At 49.9% G+C, this 24,466-nt stretch overlaps 5 protein-coding genes across 5 annotated transcripts; 3 read left to right on the plus strand and 2 right to left on the minus strand.

Moving 5' to 3' along the window:
- Window positions 1-3,664: 3,664 nt before the first annotated feature.
- On the plus strand, window positions 3,665-5,292 carry F4807DRAFT_456788 (uncharacterized protein; the record flags this gene model as incomplete). Its single annotated transcript, XM_048000934.1, has 3 exons — window positions 3,665-4,270; window positions 4,469-4,664; window positions 4,928-5,292. 3 exons carry the CDS (start codon window positions 3,665-3,667, stop codon window positions 5,290-5,292), a joined length of 1,167 nt encoding a protein of 388 aa, XP_047857963.1.
- Window positions 5,293-9,008: 3,716 nt separating this feature from the next.
- On the plus strand, window positions 9,009-11,215 carry F4807DRAFT_411114 (A1 cistron-splicing factor). Its single transcript, XM_047996673.1, has one exon. The coding sequence runs from the start codon at window positions 9,274-9,276 to the stop codon at window positions 10,570-10,572; it is 1,299 nt and encodes a 432-aa protein (XP_047857964.1). The 5' UTR covers window positions 9,009-9,273; the 3' UTR covers window positions 10,573-11,215.
- Window positions 11,216-11,531: 316 nt separating this feature from the next.
- On the minus strand, window positions 11,532-12,762 carry F4807DRAFT_411116 (40S ribosomal protein S16). Its single transcript, XM_047996674.1, has 3 exons — window positions 12,594-12,762; window positions 12,360-12,431; window positions 11,532-12,171 (listed from the first exon to the last, which is right to left on the minus strand). Exons 1-3 carry the CDS (start codon window positions 12,657-12,659, stop codon window positions 11,881-11,883), a joined length of 429 nt encoding a protein of 142 aa, XP_047857965.1. The 5' UTR covers window positions 12,660-12,762; the 3' UTR covers window positions 11,532-11,880.
- Window positions 12,763-13,231: 469 nt separating this feature from the next.
- F4807DRAFT_265825 (ESCRT-2 complex) lies at window positions 13,232-14,187 on the plus strand. Its single transcript, XM_047994524.1, has one exon. It carries the CDS (start codon window positions 13,334-13,336, stop codon window positions 14,126-14,128), a length of 795 nt encoding a protein of 264 aa, XP_047857966.1. The 5' UTR covers window positions 13,232-13,333; the 3' UTR covers window positions 14,129-14,187.
- A 449-nt stretch (window positions 14,188-14,636) lies between these two features.
- F4807DRAFT_411120 (mitochondrial protein from FMP27-domain-containing protein) lies at window positions 14,637-24,371 on the minus strand. Its single transcript, XM_047996675.1, has 2 exons — window positions 24,126-24,371; window positions 14,637-24,049 (listed from the first exon to the last, which is right to left on the minus strand). Exon 2 carries the CDS (start codon window positions 24,012-24,014, stop codon window positions 15,102-15,104), a length of 8,913 nt encoding a protein of 2,970 aa, XP_047857967.1. The 5' UTR covers window positions 24,015-24,049; window positions 24,126-24,371; the 3' UTR covers window positions 14,637-15,101.
- Window positions 24,372-24,466: the final 95 nt, after the last annotated feature.

A 24,466-nucleotide genomic window follows, 5' to 3' on the forward strand; every position in this document is an offset into this window, starting at 1 on the left:
TAATAAAAATGCAGAACGACAAGTGGTTACATAATAACAGTATAACGTACGAATGAGTAAGCAGACCTTAGCAGCAGATCATGACTCTTGCTGGAGCCTTGGGAGGGTGGGCCAAAGTTTCTCTAATGCAATCCGATTTCACATCATGCATTGTAACATGTGTGTTCGCATCGATTCTTGACTTTTGGGAACGCAGGGATTCCCACGCCTGAAGTTCTGATTAAGAACTGATATGGGTATGTAGAATTTGAACTCGATAGAAACCCGGCGAGTTCTGGTAAGAAAACCCTAGGGTCCAGGGTCTGGACAAGAACAGGCCGTGGACCCCTCTCGTTGCTCTACTACATAGTACGGAGTCTACTCCATCATCTACATAATACTTAAGGTACGAGTTACGTAGAGAGGTAAATTAGGGTGAGATAAGTACCCTCCTCCACACGATTTGCTTCAAAAACAATTTGCGAGAGAACGTGGGAGGGCCTGGGATGCTGGGTAGACTGCTGGATAGACGGAGAGTTCCAAGTATCCCACAGTATCCACTTTGCATAAGACGCAAGACGCAAGAATACATTTTATATCAATCCCATGGTACTTGGATTCCCCTTCCCAGTTATGGACTAATGAAGATGGTCAAGGATTGGCACTGCGACTGGCTTTATCAGGGATGTTGGGTCTTTTGTGGATGGTTCCGCCGCCTCCTCCATTGTATACACGTCTCATTGGGCGCGGTGTACAGTACCAAAAGGTACCTACACCGCTTTAGCCTCCCCACATTATATGTACACCTTCGAACTCAACTTCAACCATCAATATTATGAGCACGGGGGTACTCGGTACATGCCGTCTTTCGAGGTTGGAACTGGACGTACCTTACCAACTTATTGTAACTCGTATTGTTCTCGATATGTACCGAGGTACTTCGGCATAACGCATTTGACGATGTTCTCTATGTTCTGTAAAATATAGCATGAGACGAACCGGTAATGTAGGTACAGGTCGAGATAATGGTTGTGGACCGCGAGTCGCGAGTAAGAAGAGGAACCGAGGAAGAGACGAGAGGCAATGGCGAAAGAGAGAGAAGAGAGAGGGGCCGAGGAACAGGGAAATGGGGGGTTGATATTTCAGCTGTACAGTATCTCGACGAGCAGGGAAATCCACCAAGCTGTGGACATAGGCAGATAACAAGGAGAGAGAGTTTTGCAGGTATTGGATTGTGGATTTTGTTCGAGTTCAATACCTACCTACATGCATCCATACACAGTTCAATACATACGGCGGCGTTTTTAGCAGAGGCAGAAAGGTTTTGTTTGGCGGTGAATTTATATTCTTTCATCATTTGGGTTATTAGCCATACAATCTAATAATAAAGAGAGGCAAAAAGGGAAGGGGCTTGAAAATGAAATCATCATAGGAAAAAGAAAGGTAATTGTAAAAGCCAAAAATTAATAATCTCACATAGTATCGGAAATGATTTTTACCAGCTTACCTTTTGTGGCACAAAACGTTTTCCGCATCCCTCCTTCTCCCAGTTTTGTCGTTTGCCCCTGCTGGTAAGTGCGATCGGGACCCATACCTCCCATTGGCCAACTGCCACCCGGGCCTTAAAAAAAAAAATACATAGCAGCAGGTACACAGATAGAAATAATAATCAAATAAAATCATCACTCAGAAAAATCTCCCCGAAACTTCCATTCTTTCCCCAACCTTTATTAGCAGCACCAGATTACAGATTACCAAACCAGCCATTCATTCAAATCGTACATGCATTCCTCTATGCTGGTTCGGCAATCAAGTTGTACATTCAATCATCCCTCCACGCGTGTTCAAGCAGCACTGCAGCGTCGTGCCTCGAGCTTGCATCCCTTCTGCATATAAAAATTCACCATCTCCCATCCCCTCGGCACTAATTCCTCACTAAGCCCAATCTAAACTGATTGAGTCTGGACGCGAAATCGCTCGGGTCAAGACTAAAGTTTACGATTTGGCGCACCAACACGCAAAATTCTGTCGTCACCGGGCCCCTAAACCGTGACGGTCACTAGTTCGATCAGCTCTCCAGCTTGATCAGCTTTGGCGAGGCACCGCCCGCTACCTAACTAAATATCATCCATACCTATCTCTCTGCACGTCACTGCCTTAGGCCGACGATCGTGTGTGGTAACTTATCACTGCTACCTGGGTATTAACTGCCATTGCTTCTGTTTTCCCGCTACAGTAGCTGCCGACGCCAGTTTACCTAACACCCCATACCATTACATTCCCTATTACTCTATTCCCTGATATCTACATACTATACCCTATTTACATAACGCGCTTATACCCCATACCCCTTCACATACTATTCACACGGACGCCCTGTCACCGCGCAGCGCAAATACCTTACCTACCTTTGGGAGACGTGCAGAAGGAAGAGCACGCACCACGCAACAAAGCAATATCGCAATTTTTTTTTATATGGATCCCGTCCGCACTTCTAGACTTATTCCGTATACAAAGTCTACGCTCATCCTACGCGACGTAGGGAAACAATAATAAGAGTCAGTCTCGCCGACCCTAGGGGGTGTTCTAGCGGCTCTGTAATTCGACATTCCGAAAAAATCTAGCATCGCTCTAGCATCGCGCCGGGTCAAACTCTACGCAAAGGCCCCAGCCACCAATCGCAAACCTTGGTACCTCTGACAAGACACGCTAAAGTCTTCGCGGTCTAGACGACTTCGGGGATCGCTTGATTTTATCTAGCACTTCCCCCATTTTACTTCAGACTATTTTAGTCAAGTATCTTCCCTCTCCACCCTCAGAGGTCGACCATCAGACCTGAATCAGTCCCAAATAAGCCACTAGGTCGCTAGGTCCGCACGAGGTTCATACTTAGATACCTGGTACAAGCCAGTACAAGGGGTGGTGTTCTTGATCCAAGGGCCAAACCAGATCGAACCCTGCACTAGATCGTGCGCATCAGCAGCAGTACTTGACAAGTTCCCTCCCTCTCATAATAAGCGCGGCCTCTGCCTTCAGCCCGGGTGCAGCCAATCTGTTGTGTAATACACACTATCCTTTGGCGCCCGCGATCTAAGGAAGAACTCAAAAAGAACCCTGGCCCCCAACCCTCTCGCAAACTAGCTGACGGCGGGGACCACGCTTCTTAGTAGGCTTCTTTAGTAGCGCTGCTCCATACCTGGGATTTGACTTCTCCAGCGCAACTCGGTGGCTGATACTGACTTGTGGGTTGGTGGATCTCCTCGACAGACTATTTCATCTGTAGAGCCTGGCAAGACCGGAAGATCTACGCTATCTCCTTTGGTTCGGCCTCCCGTCTTTGACCAAACAGCCGCCAACAAATACGCCAGTGCAGCCAGCTCGTCTGTCCCCTTGGTGCAACTCTATCTTTCTTCTCTTAACCGAGTAGCACCAACATCGACCCAAGACACCGTCCCATCCTACCCTGCCCTGAAGTTGCGAGCCGCTCACTAATTCCCCGGTCCGTCCACCTTACCATCGTCCCTGGTAGCAGTAGCGTGTGCACCTTAGGTGTCAGCAAACATCAGCCTCAAGAGGCGTTCGTTGACGACCGCGCATTTCTACTACGCTACCTTCGAGCGCAAGCTTGGGAAGAGAGTCCGGGAGCAATCCATTGGAATCTCGCCTCGACGCCGCCGACGGCTTCATGGAACGGAGCGTACCCGAATATTCGCAGTCAGGTTTGCCTTCGCCCTATCCAAGCACCTACGGCGACACTCAGTCTGAAGCTTCCGCAGATCACACGTCTGCTGCGCACTACTCTAGCACCCAGGAAGCGAGGGGGAACAGCTATCCTACGTCTGCAACGCCGACCTCAGAGTACGGAGCCTATCCGCAATCTGCAAGGTCGACGAGTTCTTTTCCAGAACATACTCTTCGTCAGTACCATCCAGCGAGCAACCATAGCGGCAGCAGCGGAGGTATGGCGCAAACACCAACAAGTCCGTCCATGCCTATGCAAGATGGGCGCAACCATCAGTCCCAGCAAGTCAAATCTGACACCGATGTACCCATAGATCCTTCAATCGCGGCACCTAGCCCTACGTACGCGCCTCCTAACCAATACTCGCCCTACGCGCCGCCTCCTCCAGACATGTCGCATAACTACCCGCAGAGCGCCGGCAGTCTGTATGCGCAGCCCCGACCTGATTGGGCAAACTATGGGCACCCAGGTGCCCCTGGGCAGATGCCGCATCCCCATTCAGTCTACCCTCACACGCAATCCGCAGCCGCCCCGGGGCGACCAGCTCAGGTAGGTAATTCTCATTTTATAGGTTGAGAATTTTGGTTTCCATGTTTCGTATACGGTGAGAAATAACATGTGTCGTGCAAAATTGTCTGGAACGGTGATCGGATGGGATACGCCCACTGTCTGGGCATTTACTAATTGTGTTGGGCACTAACCGTGTTCTCCTATACTTTTATGTGAAGTAGCTGATTTCATTGACAGTATGGTGCGCAACAGGTCTACTCCTTCGTCCCGATTCCTGGAGCTCAGCAGCACAAACGACCTCGGAGACGATATGAAGAAATCGAGCGTATGTACAAGTGTGGATGGAATGGCTGCGAAAAGGCATACGGTACGCTTAATCATTTGAATGCGCACGTAACAATGCAGAGTCATGGACAGAAGCGAACTCCCGAAGGTAAGTCGTTATCATCCCATACTTCCCCTTTTATTATTATTTTCAATACACACAAGACGAATGGTGCGCGAAGAGAGCACGCTTTAGTCAACACCAGATGATTATTACTAGTCAAGTGGTGGGGGAACAGAGCGTGGTTTAGGCATTAAGCCGGACTCACGCCGGTTGATGACCTAGCTCGTGCTAGGCAAGACCAGTGTGATCCCTGCTATAAAATAGAGCTAAAGTACGGCGTTATTTTGCTAACTATGTTCGTCACATAGAATTTAAGGAGATCCGAAAAGAATGGAAGGCTCGCAAGAAGGAGGAGGAGCAGCAGCGCAAGGCGGCGGAAGAGGCCGAGCGCCAACGTCACGCTGCCGCCGCCGCCGCAGCTCAGAATGGCGGAGGAGACCCGCAAGCCGGTGATTCAGGACAGGCACCGTCGTCGTATACCACTAGTCGACAGGTACAACTGCCACCTATCGGCTACCAGCCGACCCAATATCCTGCACCCCCGTCGGCGACAGTACCGCAGCAGCAGATTCCCGAGTATAGCCCTACGAACCACATGTACTCCGGGTATCAACAGCCGGCATCCCCATACGGACCTCAAAACCAGAATCTCTATGGTAGCCAGCGAGAATAGGTTTTCCGCTCACCTGTTCCTCAACCTAAATAGCTACTATTAGGTAGCAGTCTAGTCGTCGAGACGACATTTACCAGGGTGGTTTAACTTTGCATTTCCTCCCTTTTTTTCCTTAAGAATGGATCATCAAAAGTCTATACAGTCTCGACACCCTGGTGTACGATACGCAGTGATTCCCCCTCGCAGCAACAAAACTTTCGTCTTCTGATTCGATTGATTCATACGAAGTTAGATATTGGTGACGTTTTACGACAGCATTGCGTTCGGAGCATTTCTGGCTCGGATCAGCGTGGAAGTATTCGAAGCACACGCATTCTAATGACCAACATTGATTTCTCGCATACAGCATCGGGGACCGTGGGCGGCGAGGGCGGGAGATGATAAGCCTTGCATTTGGTTGGGTGTCTGGGAAGGCGGGTATGAAACAATGATACGGAGCTTCTAGGCTCAAGGTCATATTTGGTCATGGTGCGGCGGCTTTGTGTTAAGGTCTGGTCTATTTCGCGCGAAGAGCTCTTCTCCTCGCGGAATCGGCCCCCGGCATGCCTTCTGTTCTCTCTTACATATTTCGCCGGACATACCTATTTTACAGTACAGGAGTGGGTTTTTCTTCCCTCCTCATGGGGAAGGTTCCGTCTCTCTGGCCCAGATTAGCAATTCGACGGAACTACGAAGAACCTGCTGGAATAACCCTTCGTTTTTTCGCCCAAGATATTCGGGTATTAATCAAATTTGCGTTTGATGTTTTTACACTACGGTTCGCGATTTCATGATTTGTCGTTCCTTTGACGTGCCTTCGCCGTATAGATTCGCCTAGACCGACTTGCCCGCTATAAGGCAGGCAGCCTAACAAACCCGGGAATCTGGGACACTACTACATCACCCATGCGTCCCTGATGTCAAAAGATGTAAGCAGTAGGGTAAAAAAAGACGCACTCTAAATTAGGGTGCCTTAGTTTCTTGTGCCACCGTAGCCACGAGGAATCCATGTGTTGACAAGAAGGCTCCTTAGGGCTGCTAGTCTCGTTGGCAAGTCGGGGTTTTTCGTTAGGTGTGGTTGCACAAGTCGTCTACGTACCCAGGTATTGTATGCGTGGATGTATGTATGTATCTACTATAGATGCACAGCCGATCCCACCAGCCCATCGTTACATTCAAATCTTCCTAGCCGAATTTCCTAAGTTGCTACATAGGTACTCCTTCTCGTGACACCGAGTGTGTCGATATTGTGCTACTGGGTTTAATAGATTACAATTAACGCATGTAAAAATGTGATAAATATTGAATATTTTTCTAGAGAGTTTGCAGATACCCCTGATAATATTTGTGGTTGTGCTAAGTATAACTTACAATATGCGCCACGGAATAGTTAACTTAGCCATTTCCACCGCAACCTACACCATGGCATTAAAGTGTCTCATAAAAAAGGTCCAAGCTACAGTTTAAACAGCTGAAGTCATTTTAAACTATTTTCTAGAAGAGCTTCCAAGAGACTTTCTAAACCTTAAGCTCATGCACTCATTTGTGGGCCTCACCACTCTGATGGCGACGGCTGGGAAAGACATTGAACTCTCCTTTTCTAATGTTTGCTCCGAGAATACATACTCCTATAGACTCAAGTCGTTCCAAACTAAAGAAGCTTAAGGTAACACTCACTAAATTCGTACATTGCGTTAGTTAGTACGACACGATACGGTACTTCTGGTACATATTCAAATAAACTACTTACATAACGCATTTTAGCCAGGTCGAGCCGCTCTGTCCATTCGGCCGACTTCTATAGCAACTACGGACGAACGAGGTCATAGGCGAACCAAACTTAGAGACCCATGTCTAGCCCGCACCCAAAGTCCGGGAACGGGCTTTGGAGCTAGTGACGTTACAAAATGTCTCGCCTTAGCGCGTCTTAAGAAAAAAAATTATTTCCCCGGAAAATAAAACATTAATGCAGATGAGTTTAGGTAGATTCGGGAATCTGGGGTTCTTGAGCAATGTCTAAGATGGCCGGTCGTTTTTTGTTTGTGTTGGTGTGGAAGACAGCGGCCGGACTAGACAAGGGGTCTTAGCTCGAAAACGCCTGCGAGCGCCGTTGGACGACCCCGGCCGTGGCCAATGCAGCGGGCCGCTAAACCCACAATTAGACGTTGACGTGCCTTGTGCCTCGCGTGCGCTCCTGGTTCTTTGGTGGCCCATATGCGACCCGAGGGAGGGTTTAGAATGTTCTCGATGTAACCTTGGGGATAGCGTCGTTCCCGTCTATTTTTATTTTATCTCATTATTATTTTTTATTGTTTTAAATCGGACGTTGATTTTATTTAATTTACTAGTGTGTTCGTCCCAAGCTCAGATAGGTAGGAAGGTTCGATGTTGATCGTGGCTCTTGCTCTTTTGATTCTAGCGCCCCCAGATCGGATGAATAGTCATGTATCATGTATTCACTCTTGGGATGAACATATAAGGTTAGTCTTCGTCTTTATTTTCTAGCAACCTCACTTACTAGTACTTATCCATACTTTGGTTCAAGGTTGTAATGCTTGAGGCTGATTTGTCGATTACTGCTGTATGTAACTCCAATTCTTACTTATACATACTTGCTGACTTACAGATAAATAGATGAATAGCATCTTCATTGGCCTTCTATTTGCTTTCCTGTGGCGTTATGGCTAGTCGAATTCCATGTAGGTCTGGGTTAAGCGTCGAATACTCAACAAAATACAGTTTGTTCCGTCCGATAACAATGGCTTATACTATATGAAATGAGAACATTAACCTTAGAAGCATCGAACTTACCCACACCGCAAATATCAATCAACCGTGATCATCTATTCTTTGCCGGTCCAAGTATAAGCATGGAAAGCCATTCAACCTTTATTACGAGTACACCATCTTATCTCCCACTCTTCACGGGCCAAAAGTACGATCACTCGGCATATCCAATACGAGGGGATCAGATAATTCAAATAGACTAAACCATTCAGCAACACTCACAATTAGCTTAGAAGTCATTGCAGGAACAAACCTTATGTCTATCAAGGTGTCGAATCAGATGGATAGAGCTATCGATGCTCGGATATATACATGTCCAGTCTATAACCGCTCCTGCCGTGCCGTACTGCAGTCTCACTTACATGCGCCTTCTGCAGATGGTCTAGACCTCGTCGATGCTCAATAGCAACCCACGGAAGGTCAATGCTTATCGTTATCGTGCCTACCGCGGCGTCAGTCGTGCCCTCTCTCACGAACAATAGCGTTCAACTAGAGCGGCTACTATAGGCGTTGGGGGATATCAGAGTGTAGCTTATGACGTAGCGATCTTGTGAATTGACTTCATCTAATTACCATCCCCTCCGTGTCTCCTTCCAACCCTACCTATCAACGTCACTCTGCTTGAGGCAGGACCCTGAAAGTCAAACCACTCTTTCAAAATGTAGAAACGGACTAATAGGTACAATATCTGTAGTGCTTGCTAGAGGCATGATAACTTAGGCTGCTACCTAAACTAACCAAGAGACCTAACTTTTACTTTTTAAAACTTAGCACTGTCGCCGTTAATCAGTTCACAGCTTATTCAAAGCCACTTTCACATATCATCACATCGCCGTACATCGCTGCACGCTGCCGTGCATCGCTGTGAGGAAGATGCCGTCTGCCGAAGGTGCCTCAGCCGCCTCGTTCCCCGACAGGGATCCGCAGGGTGTCAAATCAAGATCGGGTAATAGCGGTAATAGTGGGGTGAAGGCCCCGATCAGCCCGATCTATCCACACTCAGCTCTAGATCCATTTTCCATCACAGATCGTTTGCCTTCCAACTCCAGCTCCAACTCCAACGTCAAATCCGCCGCAAATTCGTCGCGGCCATGTCCCCTTAACCGCACCAACTCCGTCGAGTCTGTTGGAACCTTGGGCGCTTACCCTCTAGGATCCCTTCGACTCATAGGGTCTAGGAGAACCCCAGAGAGGTCCTTAGACCTAGATACCGTCATGGAAACTCCATCTAATCCTAAGCCCAAAGATGCTTTTCCCACCGGCGGCGATGTCTTCATTCTGGACGACCTACCGCCGAATTTCACAGTCGGCTGCGACACTATGTCTTTCTCAACAAGAAACTCATTCCCGGGCTTTCGCGAGATCCCGCCCGGCGTTCATCTTATCTGGGTCGCCCCCTCTGAACTAACGTCATCTCGCAGCGCGTATTGGATTGTAACTCCCGAGCGGGAAGAGTGGGAGCAGTCCGAAGTCTACGTCAAGCAGTGGGACACGTTCAACGAAGTTCTCGGTGAGCCCGCCAGCCACGCCGAGGAGCGGTTCCAACGGGAGAGGTTAAAAGAGGCGTTCGACAGCCTCTCGCCCTATCAGTTCCGGGCCGTCGCATCAGGCGTGCACATATCGCCGCCCGAGCACGAAACCAAGCTCCCCTCGTTTCTGGCCAACGAAACGATATGGACTCAGCTGACGTGGGCAATCCACCCGGGCCTCCTCAGCAGGATCACAGGTATGACGCAGAAAAGTTGGCAAGTCACCACCCTAGACCGCGTCGCCGGCGATGCGACGACAGCCGAAGAAGCGCGCCTATACACCACCGGCAAGCCGCAGCTCCAATTCACGTTTCCCATGAACGCGCCGCTCATCGACCCCGCGGCGCAAGGCAGCGAGCGCACGCAGCAGGCGCTAGACCCGACCAACTTCGTGATCTCCGTGCTCGAGAGCGGCGCGAACGGGCTGCGCCCCGACGACCTCGTCGGCGAGCTGTCGGTCGCCTTCCTCACCGGCATGCACCTCGGCAACTTCTCGTGCCTGGAGCAGTGGTGGTTCCTCACGAACCGCGTCGTGTTCCGGTGCTTTGATTTGGTGGTGCGGCGCCCCGCGCTCGCGCTGAGCCTCATCCAGGCCTTCCACGCCCAGCTCGCGTATAATGACCGCTACCTCGAGGGCGACATCCTCGACATGATGCCGGAGCAGTCGCGCCGCCTGCAGCGCGCGCTGGTCACGTACAAGGCGCGCCTCGACGAGAGGCTGCTGGCGCTCGGCGACCGCATCTCGGGGGCGCAGCACCGCGCCGGCGAGGCCTTCTCTGCGCTCGAGGCCTGGCTCTGGAGGCGCGGGTGGGATCTCAGGGGTCAGTACGTGCGCGCTGGGACCCTCGCGCTCGAGGACGGCGAGCAGGTCGAGGCTGAGATGTCCGATTTCGAGGACGAGGATGAGAGGGGCGAGTTCGCGCCCGTGGTGGTGGATCTGGATGAGGGGGGCAGGGAGGCCGGGCTGGTTTCGTGGGAGAAGTGAGGTTGGATTGAACTGGACTGGGCGGGACCGGAGTAGGATGGATGGATGGATAGATGGGATGGGATGGGATGGGATGGGAGATGACGGATGGGGAGTACGGGATAGAGGACGGATGGGTGGATAAGAGGTTGAACGGCAACGGATGGATGGATAGATCGATCGATTAATCGAACAAAGCCCGCGCACGATTTTTCAAAACATTAACCACGCTTACGAAACCTACGAAGGCGCCATCTTTTACGGTTGGGAGCTGGCTTTTTTGCACTCCTTTCTTCTTTTTATCGTTGCATCGCATTAAACCTCTCGCGCGCCTTTTTAATCACGCATGCATTCCTGCACTCTTGGTGTTCGTCGTTTTCTGGCCTTGGTCTTGCTTGGTCTTGGTTATACTTTCCCTGTTGTATAATTACTATAGACCTTTTCTAAGGGATTTTTCTAAAGGAGGCGGGAGAAGCTTCTTCTGATAGAACGAGGAGGCGGAATACAAATCGCCTAATTATGTATAGCATGGACGGAAACTTGGACTCTGGTCCTGGGCCTGGTCATGGTTATGGTCGAGTCTTGGTTGGTAGATGGTAGAGCAGCATAGGTTCATTCCTCTTCGCGTACATCGTCTAATTCGTTAATGGTACTAATTGATGAATATGATCTGCAATAACTTGACGTGAAATAGTGGCTGGCACTACAATGTTGTGATAATGGCCTAGGCTACGAGACGATGCTCTAGTAGATCATATCCTCCATGACGGACTACGAAGTTTTGCCATGATTTCTAGTCGTAGACACTCGTTGAAATAAGGACCTTAGTCTTCCTAATTCTTCTCATCAAGGGGCCTAATGATGGCTCGATCTAAGCCACCATGTTTCGCAATAAAATTCCAAAGGTCCTATAGAGCCTTGGAATAATAATTCATCGCTGACATCTACGTTGTATCACGAAGTTCTAGATCCGCACAAGATTTTAGAAGAATTTATCATTTCGTTCGCCTAATCCCTTTACAACCAGGCCATGCAAATGCATTGATAATAGAGAGTTTGAAGGCATCCTAGCAGTACTAGTAGAGATAGCCCTCGCAAAAGGATTTCCCTTTTTCTCAAGACTCCAGAGGTTTCCGACCAACCGCCATTAACCCGGTTTCCCGATTTCGCTGCGCAAAAAGGAGAAAGCCAGGCAACGGAAAGAAAAACGAAGCGCCAGCTGTTCCCGTGGTCGGCTCGTTTTCTTTTCCTCCCTCCCACCGCGATTTCCCGGCCTTCCATAAGTACAGGCACACACCATCCCCAAACTCCAGCAAGAAGCGGAATCTCTTAACGGTAGGATTTTTGGTAGCGGGCGCGGGCACCTGGACCGCCGAACTTCTTGGGCTCGCACCGACGGTTGTCGGCAACGAGGAGGGTACGGTCGTACTGGACGAGCGCCTGCTTGAGCATGTTCTTGGAGTGCTCGTCGACGAACTTCTGGTAGTAGGCGATGAGGGCCTTGGCGATGGATTGACGGACGGCGTAAACCTGAGAGGTTTGACCACCACCGGTAACGCGCACTCGGATGTCGACCTGGGCGAACTTGTCGAGTCCGATGATTAGGAGGGGCTCGTAGACCTGACGCGTTGTTAGTTTGTGAATTCCATCTTTACATTCTCCGAATCGTCATGGATTAAAATGTTCTTCAAGTGTTTGATAATGGTTTATGGTTCGTATTGGTTGTGGAAATGAGAATACGAGAATTTGTGGAATGGATGTTCGAGGACGTATGGGATATCGGAATCGTGGAAGATATTCGTTCGTACCTTGAATCGCAGAACCTCAGGCTGGACCAGAGATAGAGGTCGGCCGTTGACCTTGATGAGACCGGAGCCGGCCTAGAATTAAATGATATCTCGTTAGTATATTGTTCGTCAAAGCTGAGATGTATTTCCTTCTCTAGCGACAACGATGTTGGCGTTGATATTGGCGTTGATGTTGACGTCGCTCCACCGCATCCCGCTTCCGTCCTTCGCAATCGATGACAAGATAAAACTAACCTTGCAGTGGGCGACGGCGGTAGCCGTCTTCTTCTTGCCGAAGCACTGTACGCTGTTTGTAGACATGGCTGCGTATTTGTCTGAGAGATTGGGTGTGAAGGGATTCGCAACCAGAAAGTGCCTAGGCTTGAATGAGAGGGTACAGTCAAATTGATGATGTTGGAGAATCTCAATTTTTTGCCGAAAAGTTGAATAAGGGTTTGTGCCCTCCAAATACGCTAAGGCTGTTGGGAAATGCGCTAGCGATGTTTAGGGAACCAGGTGTGGGAAGGTGAATGTGGGAGTGCCGAAGAAATTCCGGTGGGACATTGCCCAATGCACTCTGGGCACTGTATCTTATGTAATCGGGGTTGAGTACTTATCGATAGCCAACTTCCTGCCCCTCGGACGTCACCGTAGACCTGTGATAAAGTATTCTATATTGCAACTGCGTTTAACTGCAAAACATTCCTTATATATTATTATAATTATGTGTTTATCATCAACTTGAATAACCTGATGTCTCCCTGTTATGTGATTATAGCCTCTGTCCCCTAAATCTACTTGTTAAGTAACAGGAATATACAATCCGAACTCACGTGCTCCTAGCCGGAGCCACCCCTGAACGTTGAGGCCAACTATTAGATACCATCTCCCCATCGCCTTAACACCACCCGGGCTATCCATAACCCCAGGCCTTATCTCTCACTACAAACCCTCGACCGGATAAACCAGAGAGAAAACTCAACTAAAAAAAAAAAATGTCCCGCAAAGGCGTCGGCCTAGCAGCCTTCGACCGCTCGCGCCTGACCTCGGCGCAGTACGCCTCGCACGGCAACACGCTGCGCACCAGCGACGCCGCCGCCCTCGAGACGCAACTCTCCGTCTTCCGCTCGCTCTTACAACAATTCGCGCAGACGCACGCCAAGGACATCCGCTCGGACCCGAGCTTCCGCGCGCAGTTCGCGCGCATGTGCACCGCCATCGGCGTCGACCCTCTCGCCTCCTCCTCTTCCTCTTCTTCGGGAGGATCGGGGGGAATAGGAAGCAGTTTATGGGCTCAGTTGCTAGGCCGCAGCGTAAACGACTTCTACTTCGAGCTAGCGGTGCGCGTAGTCGAAGTATGCGGGGCCACGCGCGGCGAGAACGGGGGGCTGATCGGGGTACGCGAGCTACGCGAGCGGCTAGGGCGGGGGCGCATGGAGGGGGCGCCGGAGATCGCGGACGACGACGTGCTGAGGGCGGTGGGCACGCTGAAGCCGCTGGGGTCGAGCTACTCGGTGATCCGCGTCGGCAACAAGCCGTACATCCGCTCGGTGCCCAAGGAGCTGAACACGGACCAGAGCGCCGTGCTCGAGGCCGTCCAGGTCCTGGGCTACGTGAGCGTCTCGATGCTGATGGTTAACCTGCGTTGGACGAGGGCCCGCGCCCAGACCGCCGTCGAGGACCTCCTCGGCGAGGGCATGCTGTGGGTCGACAAGCAGGCCCCCGAGTGGGAGTATTGGAGCCCCGGCTTCATGCTCGATGTCGATGGCGCGACTACGGCTGGTGGATGAGAGCCCGGTCTGGGAGATTACCTTCATCTACCTAGACCCCGATGGTAAGAACTACCGATTAGGGTTAATAAACACTAAACGGCATACCCTTTACCCGTACGATAAGCGGCGCGGACGGGCTATGTGAGTGTGGACGTCAACCAGGATATTGGAGATGTGCTAGTCGGTGCTGTGAAGTAGAGATTTCCGGGCTCAAGAGAGTAGTAGGTTCGTGGTATTGCTACACGTCTCTTTCCGGCCAGTTTGCCGCGAGACGTGAAGAAGGATGACTTAAACCTTCGATGCTCAACACCTGATACTATCCATGCAAGCATCTTTTTATGCAGTACTAAGGGAGCTAAGAGACCGGGAAATTCAGACCACCCCCTCATGATTTAGAGAGCGAGAATACAACTAGTCAATTTCGGGTTCGCGAAATGACTAATTCTCTACGCAGTCACTTTACAGATAGCGGGAGACGATAGCATACCGGGAAGTAATTTAACTAATCTTCATTCAATATCAGAAATCCATTATCTTTATGTACCTGAATCCCACCGCTTTTATGCAAATGCTTCTTTAAACCGCTTCTTCAGGGCACCCTCGCCGAATAATGTTACGCGAGGGCGATATTTTTTATATACCACACAAGTTTATGCGCCAGTAAAGGGAATTCCAAGGTCTATCTGTACGTAACCGTAAAAGGTTACCGGCTCTTCGCCAAACGTAGCCTCCCTCCCCTCCGAAACTCCGGAAATGAAACTATAGTACTCGTGACAAAGTAACAAGAAGTTTAGCGACCGTGACCGACGTCGGTTACCCAAGTGCTGAGTACCTTGTGGTTCTGGAATCCAACTATTTCTACAATACACCCTCCTCTCCAAAAGAACCTTTGCGATTTATACACAGACGCACGTGCGCCTTCCCGTCTCCGGGGAGTATTATCAATTAGGTAGTATTCGATTATGTCGATCGGCCTAATGTTCGAATCCATCTACATACCTTCCTCGTCCTCGTATTCGTACTCATCATTGTCACCGCCGCAGTTGACACTCTTGCTATCGTCGTTGACGCTCTTGCTGTCGCTGTTGTCTCGATTACCTAGCCGACTTGTTAAGGCATTGAGCCTGCCCTTAAGGAAGCCGGGGCCGGCTGACTTCCGCCTCTCTCTCTTTTGGACAAAACCGGTAGTAACTGTAGATATGTTTCCTGTTCTCATCGGGCTCATCGGTGTCGCTGTATGCATGCTGGCACTAGTTTTGGGTCGAGGCATATCGATTCCTAGACCGGTAGGAGCGCGATCTATGGGAGTTGGCGGTGTCGTCATCTTGACGAAGGATGGCAAAGGCGGTGCTGCTCTGGTGGTACTACTTTCTCCGCCGTTAGAGGATTTGCGAGTGTATGAGCGAGTCGAAGCGACACTAGAGCTTCGGCTATTTGATCGCTGAGGTGCTGGAATGTTGGAATGCGCGCTTCTTATGCTTCTCGGCGGCGACCGCGAGTAATCGACCGGGCTCGTCCCGTATAAGCTCGACGAATCATCACTATTGTCGCCGTTATTGGATGTGGATGGCGTGGCAAGGAGAACGCTGCTCGTAGCTAGTTCGCGAAGCTTGCCTTGCTGTGCAGTATTGGGCCGATGCTTGAACTTATTGCTAATAATAGAACCTGTGTGAGAGATGAGCGCCTTTACCACGCGACCTTTAAATGCTAGAGCCAAGTCAAGATTGGACCAGGTTTTATTGCGATATTCGATTGTCGGTAGTTTGAAGACGAAGTCGTGTACATCCTCGATATTCCGATCGCTTTTACCCTTGTAGCTGAGGCAGAGGACAACTGATGGTAGCTTGATGTATGCGAAGGTCATGTAATTTGAAGCACGTGCGACCATCTTTGTCAAGTCATCTGAAGGCTTCTCATCAGAGTTAGCATTTTTCCGGGAGAGACCAAATCGTCCACCCTTCTTATTTTCGCCGCCAATCGCCACCGTCGCGGACCGACCGATGCCCGGTTTTTGTTGGGTGGCATTGGCAGACCTCAGGGACTCGTACGATGGCTTTTTGTTTGCCGTCTTGGAACCAAAGAGTCGGAAGACGCTGCCTCCGTCGCCTGAGTACACACTAGGGGCTTTTGACTTCTGGCTGCTGTCTTCATTAGGGCGAGAATCGAAGGTCAAGGTAGGGCGAAGACGAAGCTCCAAAGATCCAGGCCGCGTGGAAAACGTAGGCTCTTTGTCAGAGGCTGCAGTCCCAACTCTACTAGAACTAGATACGGAGTCATCTTGCGGATCTTCTTCCTCTGGTTCGCCGGGGAATGTTGACTTCGGGGCAGATGGCGAATCGGTTCGTTCACCGGTCTTATCTTCATCCAGCCCCGGGAATATATATTCGAAGAGCTTCTTCCCTACTTCGCGCTCTAGCTGTATCCTCATTGGGAACAGGTTGACTTCGAAGTGGTCCATTACTGGTATACCCGCGATGGCTTCCAGCATGCGCCAATAGACCCGAATCATCTGGTTGCCTTCCAAACTAGCGGAGGCGGCTTTTTCGTCCTCGAAGTAGGGTGCAACCATTTCAGGATAAATCGCATCTGGCATGAGGTTTAATCCTAGCACTTTGCCAACTTGCATTAGGTTGATATGAGATCCATCAGAGTTGTCTGTTCGGTCGTACTCCACATCCCTGAGCTGCAGTTCGACGAGCGGTTCGTTGTTATCCCTGATAAGGTGCCAAACAATCTCTTTCGCTGCAATGGTCCATCTCAACAAAGCGTTACTCTGCGACGCGTTGTTGGACTTTCGCTGCGAAGTAGTGATCGCCTTCATCATAAAAAACAACTCGTCTTCGCAGGCAGCGATGTCACGCTCAAGCAGTAACCTATCTTCCCATCCTTTTCTGTCAAGATACTTAGAATGGATCTGGAAATGGGCCTTGATGTCTTCTAGTTGCCGAATACGTTCTTGCAATCTTGTGACCATCTCCGGAGTTCCTCGAAGGTCGCTGAAGTCCGACGCCAATATGATCTTCTCTAGCCTTTCGCTTCTCGTCTTCTCTAGAGGCTCGCTGTACATAAGAAGATCAAGAACGATGACGTACACGGCGTAATACTGCGAAGAATTGCAAAGGGCCCTCAGCTGAGGAAACTCCACCCAAAGGTTATCCATCCTACTCTCTGTGCTCTCTACAGTGAGGGGGTTGGCCTCGGTGTTGACCTCGTCGTTGTACTTCAAACGGAGAGTGTTGAATTTGTCATATCTAAGCATAGCCGATGTTTTCTGTACGACTCGTTTGAAGCCGAATGGATCTGATTTGAAATCGTACATGACTTCCATGGGTACCCAAGGCGGCCACGACGAGCCGGAAGGCGTCCCGTATGTGTTTCCCGAATACATGGACAGTAGCTGACCGGAGAACCATTTCTGATGGGTCACGAAGAACTGCGCGCTGTCCATCTGAAGCAAGAAACGTCGTTGGACTAACCCGCTGACTTGGTCGAATAGCCTGGCTTTCTCCATGACCTCAACCACTTTGAGCTCCATTCCCTTTCCGGTAATGAGTACGACGTGCTTCTTGTTCTTTTCACTCTGCAATTGGATTTGAGGTGCGATTAGTCGGACGTGGTACGAATTCTGAGGCGCAAAATCTTCTGCAATGCCACTTGTGATATCTTCCATGTGGGCGCTGGCAGGCCCTTCGGAACCGGCATGCCCATCGGCGTTGACGTATTTCCTGCCATCTCTTAGGATTTGATTGATACGATACTCGATGTCTGGATCTGTGTCGCTAGTTTGCGCAGTGCTACTAGCAGCCGACGATTGTTGCGTGTCATCGTTCGATTTATTAGCAGATTTGCTATTTTGCTTAGCCCTTGCCTGTTCTTCGACGATATCTAGGATGAATTTGACAGCAGGCCTAGATAGATAGTAGACGAAACCACGCCGCTGGCTGACTTGATGGCTATATCGCAGAATGATGTTTCGCAACAGGTTGTTCCACTTCAACTGGATGTTGTGGATGACGAACCTGTTTTTGAAATCGCTAGCAAATTCTGTCCCTGATGGCACTTTGACTTTTCCATCGCCCGTGTCAATCCACTCTCTGGACTCATGGCTTGTAGACTCGGACCCGTCTGAACCATTCTGGTCATTTGTCGACGTTTTGATAGCTACTTGCTCCAGCATATTCTTCATAAACGATAGCTTTTCTTTCAACGTGGTAGCATGCTTGCTTAACAACTCAAATTCAGCTTTGGTATCGGGGTTATTGCCATTGTCTCGGACCATGCGCAGTTCGGCGTCGCCAATATTGCGTGCGTTGGTGGCAATCTGAGTTTGTAGTTGCTCTAGACGCTTCTGAATAAGATGATATTGGACCCTCCTCGGGTCATCGTCCTGGCTCATTATACAAAAATGAGTTGGTTCTTGCCCAAAAGGACTAGTGCGGTCCGGATCTCCATCTATCGTGCCGCCAATGTCAGTTTGTCTGAAGTAGGTGACGCGCGGAGCATATGCAAGCGGCAGTATCCTCGTATCCGGGTTTGGTTCTGAAGGAAGGATCCAGTCAAGCTCCACGAAGTCATCCATATCGATCCAGCTGTAATCATCGTCGGGAATGGTGAAGTGTGAAAGATTCGTACTGTCGTTTTCTTGCTGTGTCATCAAGGTCGCAACCGAATTCTTCTTGATTGCCTCAGTAGTCGTGCCTCTCATACTAGCAGATATAGCACGAACATCTGCAGATACAAGATCGAGCTGGGCTGCGTGGATCTTCATGCCAGTTGTCCGACCATTTGTCTTATGACCTCTATCCCGGGTGTTGAATTCCTCTCGGCGTTGGTGAATATCGAGCATGAAGCTATCGAATCTAACTTTAATGCCTGTGGCTGAGACAGAATTCTCAGAATTGTCTTCGACGTCCTTATGCTTGTAAATATGACTGAGGAACAAGGGGGCCAAGAGAAGGTTGTATTTGATTGTTCCTAGATGCCTTCCGAACTTTTTACTATTCTTCTCCCGTCCAGGCCAAAGTGATCCCTGTCGGACGGGAAGTGACATCGGTCCACTGAATAAGGACCACCAGGCAAAGAAGTGAGTGAAGAATCGCGGAGTCAAGTGCACAGTGTTGTAACTCTTCGACGGTTGGACTTCTGATGACGTCCAATTACGATCGACCGGTGCTCTTATAGCAAGAGAAAGATGGATGTGCTCGCTTCTAAAGCCACGGAAGGCATCGTAGGGGAGCGACCCCTCCGGTTTAGCGTGCTGGGGTGCTTTCAAGACAACTTCGTAATGCGGCTTGAAGTCGAAATTCCGCTTCCCGTCTTCGATAGCCTGTTCGAAAACTAGACCAGCCATCCACTGGACGTTACCTGAGACTTTCATGACAACCTTCTTGAACGACGCGCCAGACTTGAAGCTGTTTTCACTTTTAACACTATCTTCCTCTCCGACACGACGCGATTCTTCTCTGGCCTGATGACTGTAATCCGGTATAGCGAGGACATACTCACCGCTGTCGACGACCATGAACTTTTTGGGGTCGTCGTCGGTGTGGACGTCCCACCTGACATTGTTCCGCCAACACATCAAGAACCCAGCACCGTTTCCAGTGACATTGTAGGGATCTCTCGTGCCCTTGAGAGCAAGATGCACGTCGCCGTCTCCTTTCCATGCGGCCCGAAGTCGAGAATGGAAGTTGAGTCTAATCTTGTCCCAGAACCCCACACGCTCCGAAGGATCTAGCTGCGGTTTCGTGAATGACTCAATGACCATCATCATGTCTTGGATAGCTGGCTGGTAAGAAGGACCCCAGGTGATTCGGGTAGGATGTGCCGTATTTATGTCTATATTCATGTCTGAATAAGACTTGACTGGACCGATGGTGCGGCGAACATCGATGGCAAAACTTCCATTTGGCATTCCTGGCTCTAGACTACTTGGTGGAGTAATCTGGACTTGAATCTTTCGGGATGATTCATAGCCACGGAATTCTTCCGCAATGACAAAATCCGTTTTGAGAGATAGAGCTGCAAGTTTTGACGACTGACCAGATTTTATGGCGGGAACATGGAGTAGGGGTAGGGGGTAATCTCGAAGACTAACTCGCACTTCACCCATACTAATCTGAACGTTCATGGGAACGAGAAGAGAGTACTTCATGTCCTTCGGCATCCCTTTTCCGACGCTATGGAGAAAATCCGGTAGCTTATGAATTGGGAATGAAGGCTTGTCAATCACTACGTGCAAGTCTGTTATGACTGTCCCCATTAGCGCCGGTCGCTGCGGCACCTCAAGTATTTTCTCGTTGTCTTCGAAATCGTCGGGAATCTGATCTGGCCCCCAAAAGAGGCCACGAAGCTCCTTCATCCCATTCTTTGCCATGAGATAGTTGCGGTCGATGCGCTTCTTCCAGCTTTGGGCATTATGCTCATGAAGTTTGAATCTAGCCTCCTGGACTGACACATGGGCTCTTCCACTCATGCCGCGGATCGTTTCTGGGTCATAACGGGGGTTCCTACTCGTGGGAGCTTCGCTACTAGAACGCTCAGCACGACCGAATTTTGAGAGACCATCTTCACTTTTGCTACGGCCCCAGGCGGCATTCGAGGTAGTCGTTCTTCCTCTCGTCATCACCGATCGATTGCGAATCCGACTTGACTCTTTCCTCATTTCCTCCTCGTGGATCTTTTTGACTTTTACTTGGTATGCCTCCTCTCGAGCAAGTCGTTGAAGCTGCTCGACACGGCCAGCTCGGTAGATTATTCCCAATTTCCACTCGAAAGCACCGTCTTCAAGTTCAAACAGAAGCGTGCGAGTTCTTAGTGAGACCTTCGGAACATTCTTTGGGCCTTCCGGTGCCTTGTCCAAGATATATTCGTTCGTACCGGTCCTGAAGCGATGATGAAGCTGTTGGCTAGCTTTGATCACGTTAATAATATTGTCAGATATCATATTGATGATGAGCTCATGAGGTACGGCTAATCGCATAGCATCGGTGACAATATCAAACATTTTATCATCATAAAAACCACCCGTTGACATTTTTCTCCGCGACTGGCGATAGTCTAAACGGACCGTCTTGATACTCGCAACGCGCGCCCAAACACCACGCATTCTAGGTGCACCAGCATACAACCGCACTAGTTTTGAGAAGAAGAATGGTGGCGACCACCTGTGGCGACCAGCTCCCATGTCGTAGACTTGTAGCATCAAGGGGGGATCGGAAGGCATTTCGGCCTTAACCTGAATCAATGCAGCTTTGATGTCAAATGTAACGAGTTCCTTACGATGTCGAGGGAAATCATCCATTTGGCCAGTGATAGGCGAGTCTGGTGACACGACCGGGGGGCTTAGAAATCCAGCCTTAGGGGTTTTCGGACTTGTTGGCGGTGCTGGACGCTGCGATACTGGCCCCCTGATAAACGCCTTACGCAAGACCATAATAGCGACGCCCACGGAATAATGTCGAAACAGCGAATAGCGGACTAGGAGAGTTCTGATGTGCGAATGAACATGTAGTATGGGGCCCTGGCCATCACTATGCGTCGAGAGTGCTATCTCGAAGCGAGGTATTTGAACGAAGGGCTCAACTTCCCATTTCTCAGGCCCTTCTACTATGAAAGCCTCTAGACCCCGCGTATGAACAGTAAGCTTTCGTCCATCGCCGCCGCTCTGTTGCTTTTTCTTTGGGGACGGTGGCGTAGAAATGGATTTCAAGAACTCCGCGTCAGGCATAAAAGATCGACTGGCTGTTCTTCTTCTAGAAGTTGGGCGCTGTCGAAGTGCATCTAATCGTTGAGCTCGATACTCGGCTGACCAGGAATCCATCTGTAGCACAACGCCCCTAGTATGCCCAGGGAAATCATCGTCGACACCAGTAATTTCAGCGCTGAAATCTTCGATCTGCACGTTGAAATGAAGTAGCCACTGTGGCAGGGCCCGAACCACATTCTTTTTCGATTTCTGTGTCTTTGATCCTGTCCGCTTATCGGGCTCGACATCCAACTTAAGTTGACGGACTATTTGACGTAAACCTTTCGTGATCTCCGGACGGGTCATGCGGACCGCGAAGGTCTGGAGATTGCCATTGGCAATAACATGGACGTCAGGAGTTGCCGAGACTTGGATCTTGAGATCAAATGACTCCGTTTCCATCAGATCAAAGCGAAGGCCTTGAGCGGTCTGGTAGTAAAGATGGTGAGTTTGGAGCCGCACAGATGAGACCAAAGAGTAATGTAAATCTTCAACTGCAGAATGGAAAGACTCGAGATCAAGCGAGATAGAGGAGATAGATGAGATGATCAAGTCGAAGTCATCCGGTTCATTGGTCTTTTGAACTGGAGGTAGAGCTATTCTTATGACTGGTTCATGCATGGAGAACTTGATATTAGCCTTCGGTAGTAGGCGAGAGATCAGCCTATGTCTCTGCTGCACGCGAGCTTTCGGTGCCTTTGGTTGAGGCCGAAGGAGAGCGAGCAATACTGGGAGATGCTTCGGATGGAGATCAACGGAAGGCGAAGTGACGACGGAGTTGGCGAAGAGGATATTCGCATTTCTTTCTTCGGCGCTTCCAACGTCTGAGAGTTCCACAGTTTTTGAAGGCAGTGTGGTCTTCACGGTCGTGGTGGCCATGGGGATGTATACTACCCTTTCTGGATTGCCGTTGCCGTCGTCGAGTCCAATAGAGATTGAGAGTGCAGCGGCCAAAGCCTCGTGTGCGATATCCTTCGAGGGGAAATACATACGATGCGCTGGCGATTTAGGATCTAAACGGTGTAGATCGATACCAACCTCCTTCATCGAAGCGTTCAAGAGTAAGGGAGAACCGGCCGACTTCACAGCATCAAGCTTCTTTGTGAGACTGACGAAGCTCACTGCAAACTGCACCTCCTTGACCCCTCGAAGAATAGAGCTCACGAACTCCTTGGAATCGGATACCGTTTGCATCAACTCCTGATCTGTACTGCCGGGCGTCTCAATTTCTTGGATGACCTTATCAACCGATACCTCAATGGACTCAACATTCTTATACGTAGGTGGATATTGACGCCTAGATTTCTGAAATCGGTCGATACAACTCCGAACATCGTCGTAGGGGACGTGCACTCTGCCGAGCTTCAAGGCGATGGCTGCATCCCGAAGCCCATCAAGTTGATCGTAGAGAAATCCATGTATATTCAACGTAGCACTATCCAAGACCTCAATGGCTTCAGCACCGCCCTTATCTGTGAACAAGACGCTTCGTAGGGTAACGATCCATTCGGCGGAGTGTTGTTGGCGCTGCTTATCGGATCTGGTTTGGAAGAAGAAACGTGCGCGATCGACCATGCGATTCCTGGTGTCTAGAGCGATCGTGAAGCTACCGAATTGCACTTTTCCAGCATCCACGATGTTGAGTGTTGAATCGGTAGCCACAAGATCGACCATGCGAATCCAACGAACATTTCGGTGCAGCTTCTTTATCTTCTCCTTGATTGTCATGAGTTGTTTCCAAGTAGCGCTACGAGCCGCTTCAAATTTAACCCGCTTGGGGGCTTTGCCTTTGGGTAGAGTCCCCGTAGACTGCGATCGTCGGCTGTTCTCATCTTCGCTTTCGCTCTCGCTCGAATCGGCCCCGGATTTCTTCTGGCCCTCGAGTACCTTGATATCTAGAGTTACGGCGAGCTCGCTAACAACTATACTAAGCCACGTGGGCTGGGAAAATGTTGGGCGATGGAGATTAAGTCCAAGACCTCGGATCTCGATCTTGATACCATCTTTAGGCGTATAAGCTAATCGCCGCAGGGAAGAAAGACCTATACGCTGTATGGATACACCGGTAATGATCCGAAGGACTGCGAAGAGGACAAAGGACGAGAGGTAGGCGACGACGAAGACGCCGAATATGAAGGTTGGATTAAGAAGTGCCATGGCGATGACGCCTCAAGCAGGCGCGTCCCGCGTTGCTGGCTTGCGAAAAGGATATCAGCATAACTAAACAGGTAGCAGTATGGATCAATCTTCTCTTTCACCCTTACATACAATGTCGCGTCAAATGCTTCCGCTCGCCTCATCATCCGAGTGTCGGGCTCTGGTCCATCTCGTTACTTTCGTTGCTTATTCAGGGTACGTATGGCGTTGAGACACGAATCAGCTTTGTTCCCCTACGGCCGCCCTTGCTATATTTGTACTGGATTATTAGGTGCGTGCGTAGGTGGATCTCGAAATAGCTACTAGCCAACGAGGCAATGGCTTGAGCTGTCCGTATTTGACAGAGCTATGTGGTTGGATGAAAGGCAACAAATCGAAAGGAGAACTTAGAAGACCTTTTGTCTGATAGGGAGGAATTTGTAAGGGCATGCACGTCACAATGCAGCCGCATT

This window comes from Annulohypoxylon truncatum (assembly GCF_022578515.1).
Source record: "Annulohypoxylon truncatum strain CBS 140777 unplaced genomic scaffold F4807scaffold_4, whole genome shotgun sequence".
NCBI lineage: Eukaryota > Fungi > Ascomycota > Sordariomycetes > Xylariales > Hypoxylaceae > Annulohypoxylon > Annulohypoxylon truncatum.

Excerpts from the sequence above, each read along its gene's own strand:
- F4807DRAFT_411114 (XM_047996673.1), top strand. The coding sequence starts at position 9,274 with ATGGAAACTCCATCTAATCCTAAGCCCAAAGATGCTTTTCCCACCGGC.
- F4807DRAFT_411116 (XM_047996674.1), bottom strand. The coding sequence starts at position 12,659 with ATGTCTACAAACAGCGTACAGTGCTTCGGCAAGAAGAAGACGGCTACC. Across the intron at positions 12,432-12,593 it reads CCGCCGTCGCCCACTGCAAG|GCCGGCTCCGGTCTCATCAA; the intron begins GTTAGTTTTATC and ends ATTTAATTCTAG. Across the intron at positions 12,172-12,359 it reads CTGAGGTTCTGCGATTCAAG|GTCTACGAGCCCCTCCTAAT; the intron begins GTACGAACGAAT and ends ACAACGCGTCAG.
- F4807DRAFT_265825 (XM_047994524.1), top strand. The coding sequence starts at position 13,334 with ATGTCCCGCAAAGGCGTCGGCCTAGCAGCCTTCGACCGCTCGCGCCTG.
- F4807DRAFT_411120 (XM_047996675.1), bottom strand. The coding sequence starts at position 24,014 with ATGGCACTTCTTAATCCAACCTTCATATTCGGCGTCTTCGTCGTCGCC.